The following is a 13058-nucleotide window of genomic DNA, read 5'->3' as shown; positions in this document are numbered from 1 at the left end:
ACGGGATAGTACGTCATATGGGATTAAGGGGATAAATTCAACTGAGAATTAAACAAAACATTGAGGGGGAAACACCCTCTTATAATTGACAATCCTTTATGTTCAGAACTAACCAACTTTAAAACACAGGTTAAATAGTCAGTATACAGCTGCCATCATTTACAACGATTAACCCCTATAAAGTGTAGCAGTTTTCATAAGAAAATTTCATGAAAATGCTATCTGCATTGTTCGGCAAAAGCCATGGTCCGTAAGCAACGTTCAACAAAGATCTTTGATGTGCCGTAAGCGAACAGTCAGTAAAAGGGTACAAGAAAATGTCCAAGGCATTATACCATAATACAAGAAAGACTCATCAAAAGGTGGATTACATTTGGCACAACACAGTGACATTACCTAGAAAAATGCATATACAGCAAAACTAGGTAAAAACTCAGGCGGCATATTGATCATGGAGGCTGCCAAGAGGCCTACAGAAACATTAAAGGAGCCGAAGGAAATTCTGGCATGTATTGGTTGTGTACAGCATGTGACAATGACAATTTCACCTTCAGCACAACAATAAGAACCCTGAGTATAACAACAACAGCCCTAAGTCATATTGCACGACTCATTAAAGGGTTGATTGTGACTTGTAGGATCGCTACTTCCAACAGGTGGCGCTATAGTGTTCAAGTCCTCTTTTTCTCTGAAGAGGCAATTTACATATATGCAACTGCATTTTAGGTTTTTTTTTACATGACAAAAACTTAGCATTTTAACACCTGTGTGTACATGTTTTCACATTCACTCTATATCTATTAGTATCCTTTATGCCCACACTAGTACATTTCATAAAAGGTGATCTGCACCAAAGAAGTTGTCCCACAAAAGAGATAAAGGGGTATTCCCATAACCAATATCCTATCACACTATGCAGTATGTGGAATAATAATATTAGCAAATACCTCCAATTAGAAATGAATTATAGTTCTTCAGATTCACAATGTTGCTTACGTCATGTAGGCCATTGCAGCAGCTTAGGTGTCCATGGTTATGACCACTAAAAGCTACTCAACGGTCACTATGAGTGGCCATAATCATGGATACCTAAGCTACTGCAATGTCCTAAGAAACTTGGCAAATCTGAAGGGACTATACTAAATTTCTCTTTGGACATACAGTACAGACCAAAAGTTTGGACACACCTTCTCAGTTAAAGACTTTTCAGCATTTTCATGACCATGAATTGTACATTCACACTGAAGGCATCAAAACTATGAATTAACACATGTGGAATTATATACTTAACAAAAAAGTGTGAAACAACTGAAATTATGTCTGATATTCTAGGTTCTTCAAAGTAGCCACCTTTTGCTTTGATGACTGCTTTGCACACTCTTGGCATTCTCTTGATGAGCTTCAAGAGGTAGTCACCGGAAATGGTTTTCACTTCACAGTGGGATTTCTTGCCTTATAAATGGGGTTTGGACCATCAGTTGCCAGTTGTGTTGTGCAGAAGTCTGGTGGGTACACAGCTGATAGTCCTACTGAATAGACTGTTAGAATTTGTATTGTGGCAAGAAAAAAGCAGCTAAGTAAAGAAAAACGAGTGGGCATTATTACTTTAAGAAATGAAGGTCAGTCAGTCTGAAAAATTGGGAAAACTTTGAAAGTGTCCCAAGCGCAGTTGCAAAAACCATCAAGCGCTACAAAGAAACTGGCTCACATGAGGACCGCCGCAGGAAAGGAAGACCAAGAGTCACCTCTGCTTCTGAGGATAAGTTTATCCGAGTCACCAGCCTCAGAAATCGCAGGTTAACAGCAGCTCAGATTAGAGATCAGGTCAATGCAACACAGAGTTCTAGCAGCAGACACATCTCTACAACAACTGATAAGAGGAGACATTGTGCAGCAGGTGTTCATGGTAAAATAGCTGCTAGGAAACCACTGCTAAGGACAGGCAACAAGCAGAAGAGACTTGTTTGGGCTAAAGAAAACAAGGAATGGACATTAGACCAGTGGAAATCTGTGCTTTGGTCTGATGAGTCCAAATTTGAGATCTTTGATTCCAACCACCGTGTCTTTGTGCGACACAAAAGGTGAACGGATGGACTCTACATGCCTGGTTCCCACTGTGAAGCATGGAGGAGGTGGTGTAATGGTGTGGGGGTGCTTTGCTGGTGACACTGTTGGGGATATATTCAAAATTGAAGGCATACTGAACCAGCATGGCTACCACAGCATCTTGCAGCGGCATGCTATTCAATCCAGTTTGCGTTTTGTTGGACACATCATTTATTTTTCAACAAGACAATGACCCTAAACACACCTCCAGGCTGTGTAAGGGCTATTTGACCAAGATGGAGAGTGATGGGGTGCTACGCCAGATGACCTGGCCTCCACAGTCACCAGACCTGAACCCAATCGAGATGGTTTGGGGTGAGCTGGACCGCAGATTGACGGCAAAAGGGCCAACAAGTGCTAAGCATCTCTGGGAACTCCTTCAAGATTGTTGGAAGACCATTCCCGGTGACTACCTCTTGAAGTTCATCAAGAGAATGCCAAGAGTGTGCAAAGCAGTCATCAAAGCAAAAGGTGGCTACTTTGAAGAACCTAGAATATAAGACATATTTTCAGTTGTTTCACACTTTTTTGTTAAGTATATAATTCCACATGTGTTAATTAATAGTTTTGATGCCTTCAGTGTGAATGTACAATTCATAGTCATGAAAATACAGAAAAAATTTAAAATGAGAAGGTGTGTCCAAACTTTTGGTCTGTACTGTATGTCCAAAGAGAAATTTAGTATAGTCCTTCAGATTCGCCAAGTTTCTTAATGTAGGACATTGCAGTAGCTTAGGTATCCATGATTATGGCCACTCAGTGACCGTTGAGTAGCTTTTAGTGGTCATAACCATGGATACCTAAGCTGCTGCAATGGCCTACATGAGGTAAGCGACATAGTGAATCTGAAGAACTATACTTCATTTCTAATTGGAGGTATTTGCTAATATTATTATTATTCCACATACTGCATAGTGTGATAGGATATTGGTTATGGGAATACCCCTTTATACAAATTCTAACAGTCTATTCAGTAGGACTATCAGCTGTGTATCCACTAGACTTCTGCACAACACAACTGATGGTCCCAACCCCATTTATAAGGCAAGAAATCCCACTTATTAAACCTGACACACACCTGTGAATTGAAAACCATTCCTGGTGACTACCTCTTGAAGCTCATCAAGAGAATGCCAAGAGTGTGCAAAGCAGTCATCAAAGCAAAAGGTGGCTACTTTGAAGAACCTAGAATACAAGACATAATTTCAGTTGTTTCACACTTTTTTGTTAAGTATATAATTACACGTGTTCATTCATAGTTTTGATGCCTTCAGTGTGAATGTACAATTTTCATAGTCATGAAAATACTGAAAAGTCTTTAAATGAGAAGGTGTGTCCAAACTTTTGGTCTGTACTGTATACAATTCAACAATTTCTACTTTTGATATGAACTGTTGATCATTCTAAAAATCATATGGCACCATCACTAACACATATTAAAGCACCTTTTTATTTATTCTTCATACTGTGCAAATGTACAATACATTTAAAGAGCCAAAAACCAAAAAGATTTGGCAACTTCTTTAGAATACATTATTCATTTTCCATAGAAAATCTGATATAAAAATACAAAAAAATATTTAGAACCAATATTTACAGTTTTTAAATTATGGCAGGATTTTTCTCTTTACTTCAAACAAAAGCTCTAAAATAAGGAGATATTTTACGCAAAGTTTTTTTCTTCAGATTTTCTGAAAACCATTGCTAGTGACTTTGCATTAACTCATAATTCATTATTATTTCCCTTTGGGCAAAGTCTATAGTTGAGGTAGATTGTTACAGTCTTTGGATTAAGAAATGCAAATATTGCTAAGCTGCTATGTGTCTATATCATAGCAATAAAACATAGTCCTATGATTGTCAGAAATCCTCTGCTTGGCGAGTTCTTTCCCAGTCTCATCTGTTAGAGCAATTCTTGATGGCTCTTCTGTATTACAGTCTAAATGTATGTCCAATGAGGAATGACTATTAGTGTGCGTGGTCACATATCCCATTGTTTTCTGGAAAGTTTCATGAGGGGGCTTCCAAACAGATTTTCCAAATGTGCCTGGAAATTAGAGAAACAAATGTTTAAGCCTATTTTTCAGAAGGCTCATTAAATCATAAAAAAAAAAAAAAAAAATGACTAGGACCTACAGATAGGATTGTATTTTGACCTACACTATGGTTAGTATATTAGTGTTCTTTATACTGCACGCAGAGTCCTCCCTGTTGGCATGCACGCCGTTCCGCATCAGTGGGCCAGCAGCTGAAATTTGCATACACGCGACTGGGCACATGGCAGTGACATCTAGCGCCCCCTTTGCTTGGACGCTTAAGTCAGCTGCCAGCTTCAGAAGATGACATGGCGGATGAAAGGAAGGAAGGTGGGTAGCAGTGTTTGTGGGGTTTTTTTCCTCTATGTATTGAACAGCAGCACCAGCAGGATAGGGGACATATACCAGTATTGGGGGAGCATATACCAGTATGTGGGGAGGGGGGGCATATACCAGTATGTGGGGAGGGGGGGCATATACATGAACTGAGGATATATAGATATATATATATATACACACACACTTAACAAAAACAGGCAGCACTCCATATTCTTAAAGATAATGTGCAGGAATTTATTGAACCCACATCTCCTTGCGATGTTTCAGCTCTGAATGAGCGGTACAGTGATTTTGATTGGTCCTCAATCCAACATTATTATTATTATTATTATTATTATTATTTATTGTTATAGCGCCATTTATTCCATGGCGCTTTACAAGTGAGGAGGGGTATACATAATAAAAACAAGTACAATAATCTTGAACAATACAAGTCATAACTGGTACAGGAGGAGTGAGGACCCTGCCCGCGAGGGCTCACAATCTACAAGGGATGGGTGAGAATACAGTAGGTGAGGATAGAGCTGATCGTGCAGCGGTTGGTTGATCGGTGGTTACTGCAGGTTGTAGGCTTGTCGGAAGAGGTGGGTCTTCAGATTCTTTTTGAAGGTTTCGATGGTGGGCGAGAGTCTGATGTGTTGTGGTAGAGGGTTCCAGAGTAGGGGTGATACGCGAGAGAAATCTTGTATACGATTGTGGGAAGAGGAGATAAGAGGGGAGTAGAGAAGGAGATCTTGTGAGGATCGGAGGTTGCGTGTAGGAAAGTACCGGGAGATGAGGTCACAGATGTAAGGAGGAGACAGGTTGTGGATGGCTTTGTACGTCATGGTTAGGGTTTTGTACTGGAGTCTCTGGGCAATGGGGAGCCAGTGAAGGGATTGACAGAGGGGAGAGGCCGGAGAATAGCGGGGGGACAGGTGGATTAGTCGGGCAGCAGAGTTTAGAATAGATTGGAGGGGTGCGAGAGTGTTTGAGGGGAGGCCACAGAGCAGGAGGTTGCAGTAGTCAAGACGAGAGATGATGAGGGCATGGACTAGGGTTTTTGCAGATTCTTGGTTGAGGAATGAACGGATTCGTGCAATATTTTTGAGTTGAAGTCGGCAGGAAGTGGAAAGGGCTTGGATATGTGGTTTGAAGGAGAGATCAGCGTCAAGGATAACCCCGAGGCAGCGAGCTTGTGGGACTGGGGAGAGTGGGCAGCCATTTACTGTAATGGATAGGTTCGTTGGGGGGGGGTCACGTGAGATGGGGGAAAGATGATGAATTCTGTTTTGTCCATGTTAAGTTTCAGAAATTTAGCGGAGAAGAAGGATGAAATAGTGGACAGACATTGAGGGATTCTGGTTAGTAGGGAGGTGATATCTGGTCCAGAGATGTAGATCTGTGTGTCATCAGCATAGAGGTGATACTGAAAGCCATGAGATTCTATGAGCTGTCCCAGGCCAAAGGTGTAAATGGAGAAGAGCAGGGGCCCAAGGACTGAACCTTGTGGGACTCCGACACAGAGGGGGCGAGGTGAGGAGGTGGTGTGTGAGTGGGAGACGCTGAATGTCCGGTCTGTTAGGTATGATGAGATCCAGGATAGGGCCAAGTCTGTGATGCCAAGGGATGAGAGGGTCTGTAATAATAGGGAATGGTCCACTGTGTCAAAGGCAGCCGACAGGTCGAGGACATGTGGTTAGGTTGTGAACAGAGACGCAGTGACATGCGCAGTAGGCATTCCAGGACGCCGACAACATGCTGGATCCTCCAAAATCGTTATGTTCCTCCAGAGGTAGGCATTAAATGAATGGACAGTTGCTCTATGAACGAATTGGTTATGTAGAAATACTTACACACGGATAGCACTAAAGCACTTTATAATAATTTATAAAATATGAAATTCACCAATTGGCTGTAATTAGGGGATGAAGGGGATGTGTCTCTATAAATAGACTGTATGTAGTAACACTCACTGCTTGAGAAAGGGTCATTCAGAGCCGAAACGTCACAAGGAGATGTGGGTTCAATAAATTCCTGCACATTATCTTTAAGAATATGGAGTGCTGGCTGTTTTTGTGAAGCATATGGACTGAAAGCAACCAGAGGACGGGTTGTTTGGGCCTTGCACCCGAGGATAAGTAAAGGATTTGTGCTGTTCCATCTTTGTATTCTTTGTATCTCTCTCTCTCGATCGAGTGAGGGTGCATATACCAGGATAGGAAGCATATTCCTTGATATCTGCACTCCGGTACCCCTGCTCCTGTTTGTGGCTGCTCTCTGTTCTTTTCTAAACTTACAGCAATGTTTTTAGGAGTGAGGCCGGCGTCACACTAGCGAGTTTTACGGATGTGTGAGAGGTGCAGAAAATACGGATTGCATACGGTACAATTATTCTCTATGTCCCAGTTCCTATCTGCCGTATTTTACTGATCCGTAATATACGGTCTTGTACAGCCGTAGAAAATCGCAGCATGCTGCGTTTGTCACCGTATTGCACAAAAATAAATAAATAAATAAAATAAATTAAAAAAAAATAATAAAAAAAAAAAAAAAAAAAATCGCCAATGAAAGTCTATGGGGGCGAGAAAAATACGGATTACACACGGACCAGCAGTGTGACTTTTGCGAGAAATACGCAGCGGTGTTCTATATATCTCGCGCTGAAATATATATATATATATATATATATATATATATATACACACACACACATATACATATATATATATATACATACACACACACACATACACATATATATATACACACACATATATATATATATATATATATATATATATATATATATATATATATATATATATATATACATATATACATACACACACATACACTGTATATATGTTTTAACGAACATTTGAGCACATAAATCCATTAGATGTCGGTTTTGCAAGCCTGCGAGAAAATATCGCAGTACTGATGCCATACGGATTACATACAGAGGATGCCATGCGCAAAATACGCTGACACACCCTGCCTACGGATGACATACAGATCACTATTTTGGGAACATTTCTGCGTATTACGGCCACAAAAAACGGACCGTATTTTCATACGCTGAGTGTGACGCCGGCCTGAATCTGAACGGACAAGTTAACAACTCAAAAGAGTTTTGACAACATATCAACGGATCGGCGCTCATCTTACATTTTGCAATTGTAATGACAAGTAGTTTGTCCTATACAGTTTGAGAATATTATCAGCACATTTCTGTCTTAAAGAAGGGATGTGCTAACACAATTGACCGATTTTCATACATCCATGAAAGCTGCAAATCAGGCTGGATATGTTTACATGGGGCAAAAATTGGGAATGAGCGATTCTATGAACTTTTGTTCTGCCGAATAAATCGTCAATTGAAGGGGCCCACTAGTGACACTGCCCTAAACAAAATCAATCTTAATTCAAGAAAAATGTACCTTACCCATGTGCAACGTTTTATCAGAATTCTTCTTCACCCCAGCAACGTCTGGCTCTGACTCAGTGTTAGCCCTGTTCTCTTCACTTTGGTCACAGACAGAGCCAGGAACAGCATAGATCACAGGAAAACTGCCATTTACATCTGAATTATTGATGAAATGTTCGTCGCTTTGTTGTGTGTATAAGGATCCAAAGTCCTTTTGTATTCCAGAATCTGGCTCATAAGCATTGAGGGTTGCTGATCCTTGATCTAAAATACAGCCTTTTAAAAGAAATAAAACAAAATCACTTAATCTTTTTTTGTCAAATACAAACCTAGGAAAAAAAAAAAAAAAAAGTGGTTTGCTGAGGTTTACACCTACTAGCTTGGTAGACTTCACATCCTTCAGGGTTGTACAAGCTTCCTTTTAAATACATTGAGCTTTGCTGGCCCACATATGGATAATTAAGTGGATCGTTTCCAGTTTCTAGGTCAGCTTCACTTCCATTATCCAAATGACAAATAACTAAAAATAAAACAAAATATTTTATTCAGAGACAGACGGAGCTAGAAGCCACCTGCATCCACTTTCAAGGAAAAATGTCTGTATATGAAAAGGATACTCATACTGTCGTGTTTATGGTCACATACGACTTCAAAATTAAACCCACAGTTACTCTATTCCATAAATCAATACCATAAATCAATAAAAATAAGAAAAGAAACTCTAATCTCTCTCAAGTCAGAGAAATTCACTTATTCTCCTGGATTGATTTTTATTCTCAATTCATAGCGAAAATCTGTAAAATTTGCATCTAACCAAGACAGTTTCCCATTAGTGAGATAGGAGATGACAATTGGTGCTTTTAACATTCTATGGAGATAGAGGCAGACTGATTCTGCTAAAGGTTATGAGAATTAACTCATCTCCTAGCTCGGTAATGGAAAAAAAAAAATCTGTAAAATCACTCAATACAGATTTTATCTATTAATTGAGAATTTGGAGAATGATATATCAGTCATGGAGGAGAAAGCAGCGGATTTCTATGATAAGAAACTTTGCTATATATCTTATTTCCAATAAGACTCTAAAATACCATTAGAGTCTCTCTGCTGCAAGAAGTAACCACTCATGGAGGAGGGTATGTAATGATGGCTTCCATTTTCAGAGGAGATGTATCCTTCTTGTCTGTCGGCAAGTGTTCCCTGGGAAGACAAGTAGCTTGGAGTATCCACTGGCAGGTTTGTCTCATCTGTAAAATAAGGTTGCATGTGTTACAGTAACTACACGTATATGTTGAGACTTAGAATATTCTGGTGGTTCAAGATCTAAATATATCTACTGTTGTAATCTGTGGTATACTTAAAGAAAAAAAAAAGAAAATCTTAGAAACCCCAGATGTTTTCCACCAGATGAAGCTCATTGCCCAACATATGTTCTTCCAACCTTGTGTGTCCCTTCTAACCACAGATGAATGGCAATTTGATTAACCAAAACTTAAAGCTCACAGCTTTTGATTTCTTGCCTTGCTCTACAGTCATACCCACCTGTGTTTGTAACACTGCAATCCTCATTCCGTCTTCGTGTGTGGTATATGATGACCACCCACACGAGAGAGGTTCCCACAACACAGCAAACCACGGCTATAATCACCACCCCAACGGTGGCCCAGCCATCATCCTCCAACGATGGTGTGGCATTTGCAGGGGAATCACAAGTTGGATTGGGAATTACAGAGAGATGTATATTGCCCCTCTCCGTTCCAAGAATATTGGACATCTCGCAAGTGTATTTTCCAGCATCTTCAAAGTCTGTATCTACGAGAATAAGAAGTTGATTCCCAGCAGCAAAGAAGTGTCTCTCTGTTACAGTCAAAGGTTTGTCATCCTTCGTCCAATTCACTTTTGGTGCAGGGTTTCCCCCTGCTATGCATTGCAGGACTGTGGTTTCTCCTTTTGATACAGTTCGATCTACCAATGGTCGCAGAAAAAATGGGGTTTCTGTTAGGAAAGAAAAAAAAAAAAAAAAAGTTGAATCACACCCTGTCAGTAAGGCAAACACATTTCAAATATGTAGTATTGACGTGTCCACTCTAGAAAAGGCAAACTACACCCCAATTTCTGCATACACGTTAAAATATTTTACAGATGACCAGGGTTGTCATTTTAATATTAAAGGTTCTTATATGATTAAAGCTGTTCTTTAACCCCTTCATGACCCAGCCTATTTTGACCTTCATGACCTGGCCATTTTTTGCAATTCTGACTAGTGTCCTTTTATGAGGTAATAACTCAGGAACGCTTCAACGGATCCTAGAGATTGTTTTTTCGTGACATATTGGGCTTCATGTTAGTGGTAAATTTAGGTCGATAATTTCTGCGTTTATTTGTGAAAAAAAAACGGAAATTTGTCGAAAATTTTGAAAATTTCGCAATGTTCACATTTTGAATTTTTATTCTGTTTAACCAGAGTTATGTGACACAAAATAGTTAATAAATAACATTTCCCACACGTCTACTTTACATTAGCACAATTTTGGAAACAAAAATTTTTTTTTTGCTAGGAAGTTCTTCTTTTTAACATATTTATAAGGACCTTGTAGGGGGCATTCAGAGTAGAATTTCAATATTTGCAGATGACACTAAACTCTGCAGGGTAATCAATACAGGGGAGGACAATTTTATATTACAGGATGATTTATGTAAACTAGAAGCTTGGGCTGACAAATGGCAAATGAGCTTTAATGGGGATAAATGTAAGGTCATGCACTTGGGTAGAAGTAATAAGATGTATAACTATGTGCTTAATTCTAAAACTCTGGGCAAAACCGTCAATGAAAAAGACCTGGGTATATGGGTGGATGACAAACTCATATTCAGTGGCCAGTGTCAGGCAGCTGCTACAAAGGCAAATAAAATAATGGGATGTATTAAAAGAGGCATAGATGCTCATGAGGAGAACATAATTTTACCTCTATACAAGTCACTAGTTCGACCACACTTAGAATACTGTGCACAGTTCTGGTCTCCGGTGTATAAGAAAGACATAGCTGAACTGGAGCGGGTGCAGAGAAGAGCGACCAAGGTTATTAGAGGACTGGGGGGTCTGCAATACCAAGATAGGTTATTACACTTGGGGCTATTTAGTTTGGAAAAACGAAGACTAAGGGGTGATCTTATTTTAATGTATACAGGTCCTTCTCAAAAAATTAGCATATAGTGTTAAATTTCATTATTTACCATAATGTAATGATTACAATTAAACTTTCATATATTATAGATTCATTATCCACCAACTGAAATTTGTCAGGTCTTTTATTGTTTTAATACTGATGATTTTGGCATACAACTCCTGAAAACCCAAAAAACCTGTCTCAATAAATTAGCATATCAAGAAAAGGTTCTCTAAACGACCCATTACCCTAATCTTCTGAATCAACTAATTAACTCTAAACACATGCAAAAGATACCTGAGGCTTTTAAAAACTCCCTGCCTGGTTCATTACTCAAAACCCCCATCATGGGTAAGACTAGCGACCTGACAGATGTCAAGAAGGCCATCATTGACACCCTCAAGCAAGAGGGTAAGACCCAGAAAGAAATTTCTCAACAAATAGGCTGTTCCCAGAGTGCTGTATCAAGGCACCTCAATGGTAAGTCTGTTGGAAGGAAACAATGTGGCAGAAAACGCTGTACAACGAGAAGAGGTGACCGGACCCTGAGGAAGATTGTGGACTGAGTCTGGTGTGGAAACATCCAGAGCCACCGTGCACAGGCGTGTGCAGGAAATGGGCTACAGGTGCCGCATTCCCCAGGTAAAGCCACTTTTGAACCATAAACAGCGGCAGAAGCGCCTGACCTGGGCTACAGAGAAGCAGCACTGGACTGTTGCTAAGTGGTCCCAAGTACTTTTTTCTGATGAAAGCAAATTTTGCATGTCATTCGGAAATCAAGGTGCCAGAGTCTGGAGGAAGACTGGGGAGAAGGAAATGCCAAAATGCCTGAAGTCCAGTGTCAAGTACCCACAGTCAGTGATGGTGTGGGGTGCCATGTCAGCTGCTGGTGTTGGTCCACTGTGTTTCATCAAGGGCAGGGTCAATGCAGCTAGCTATCAGGAGATTTTGGAGCACTTCATGCTTCCATCGGCTGAAATGCTTTATGGAGATGAAGATTTCATTTTCCAGCACGACCTGGCACCTGCTCACAGTGCCAAAACCACTGGTAAATGGTTTACTGACCATGGTATTACTGTGCTCAATTGGCCTGCCAACTCTCCTGACCTGAACCCCATAGAGAATCTGTGGGATATTGTGAAGAGAAAGTTGAGAGACGCAAGACCCAACACTCTGGATGAGCTTAAGGCCGCTATTGAAGCATCCTGGGCCTCCATAACATCTCAGCAGTGTCACAGGCTGATTGCCTCCATGCCACGCCGCATTGAAGCAGTCATTTCTGCCAAAGGATTCCCGACCAAGTATTGAGTGCATAACTGAACATTATTATTTGATGGTTTTTTTGTTTGTTATTAAAAAACACTTTTATTTGATTGGACGGGTGAAATATGCTAATTTATTGAGACAGGTTTTTGGGGTTTTCAGGAGTTGTATGCCAAAATCATCAGTATTAAAACAATAAAAGACCTGACAAATTTCAGTTGGTGGATAATGAATCTATAATATATGAAAGTTTAATTGTAATCATTACATTATGGTAAATAATGAAATTTAACACTATATGCTAATTTTTTGAGAAGGACCTGTACATATATGAGGGGACAGTACAAAGACCTTTCTGATGATCTTTTTAATCATAGACCTGAGACCGGGACAAGGGGGCATCCTCTACGTCTGGAGGAAAGAAGGTTTAAGCATAATAACAGACGCGGATTCTTTACTGTAAGAGCAGTGAGACTATGGAACTCTCTGCCGTATGATGTTGTAATGAGTGATTCATTAAGTAAATTTAAGAGGGGACTGGATACCTTTCTGGAAAAGTATAATGTTACAGGGTATATACACTAGATTCCTTGATAAGGTGTTGATCCAGGGAACTAGTCTGATTGCCGTATGTGGAGTCGGGAAGGAATTTTTTTCCCCATGGTGGAGTTACTCTTTGCCACATGGGTTTTTTTTGCCTTCCTCTGGATCAACATGTTAGGGCATGTTAGGTTAGGC

At 40.0% G+C, this 13058-nt stretch overlaps 1 protein-coding gene across 1 annotated transcript in view; it reads right to left on the bottom strand.

Annotated features, from left to right (window-relative positions):
- Positions 1-3540: 3540 nt before the first annotated feature.
- The window catches only part of LRIG3 (leucine rich repeats and immunoglobulin like domains 3), a 104493-nt gene continuing 94975 nt past the window's right edge, over positions 3541-13058 (bottom strand). Inside the window, exons 15-19 of the mRNA XM_077265377.1 lie at positions 9433-9885; positions 8982-9137; positions 8267-8410; positions 7909-8166; positions 3541-4153 (exon numbers count right to left, since the gene is read on the bottom strand). Coding sequence (XP_077121492.1) covers positions 3924-4153; positions 7909-8166; positions 8267-8410; positions 8982-9137; positions 9433-9885 — 1241 coding nt within the window. The 3' untranslated portion in view covers positions 3541-3923. The remainder of the gene's footprint in view (positions 4154-7908; positions 8167-8266; positions 8411-8981; positions 9138-9432; positions 9886-13058) is intronic.

Source organism: Ranitomeya variabilis, chromosome 5 (assembly GCF_051348905.1).
Source record: "Ranitomeya variabilis isolate aRanVar5 chromosome 5, aRanVar5.hap1, whole genome shotgun sequence".
Classification (NCBI taxonomy): domain Eukaryota; kingdom Metazoa; phylum Chordata; class Amphibia; order Anura; family Dendrobatidae; genus Ranitomeya; species Ranitomeya variabilis.
Note: the sequence above shows the minus strand (reverse complement) of the source record. Positions and strands in the feature narration are given on the sequence as shown.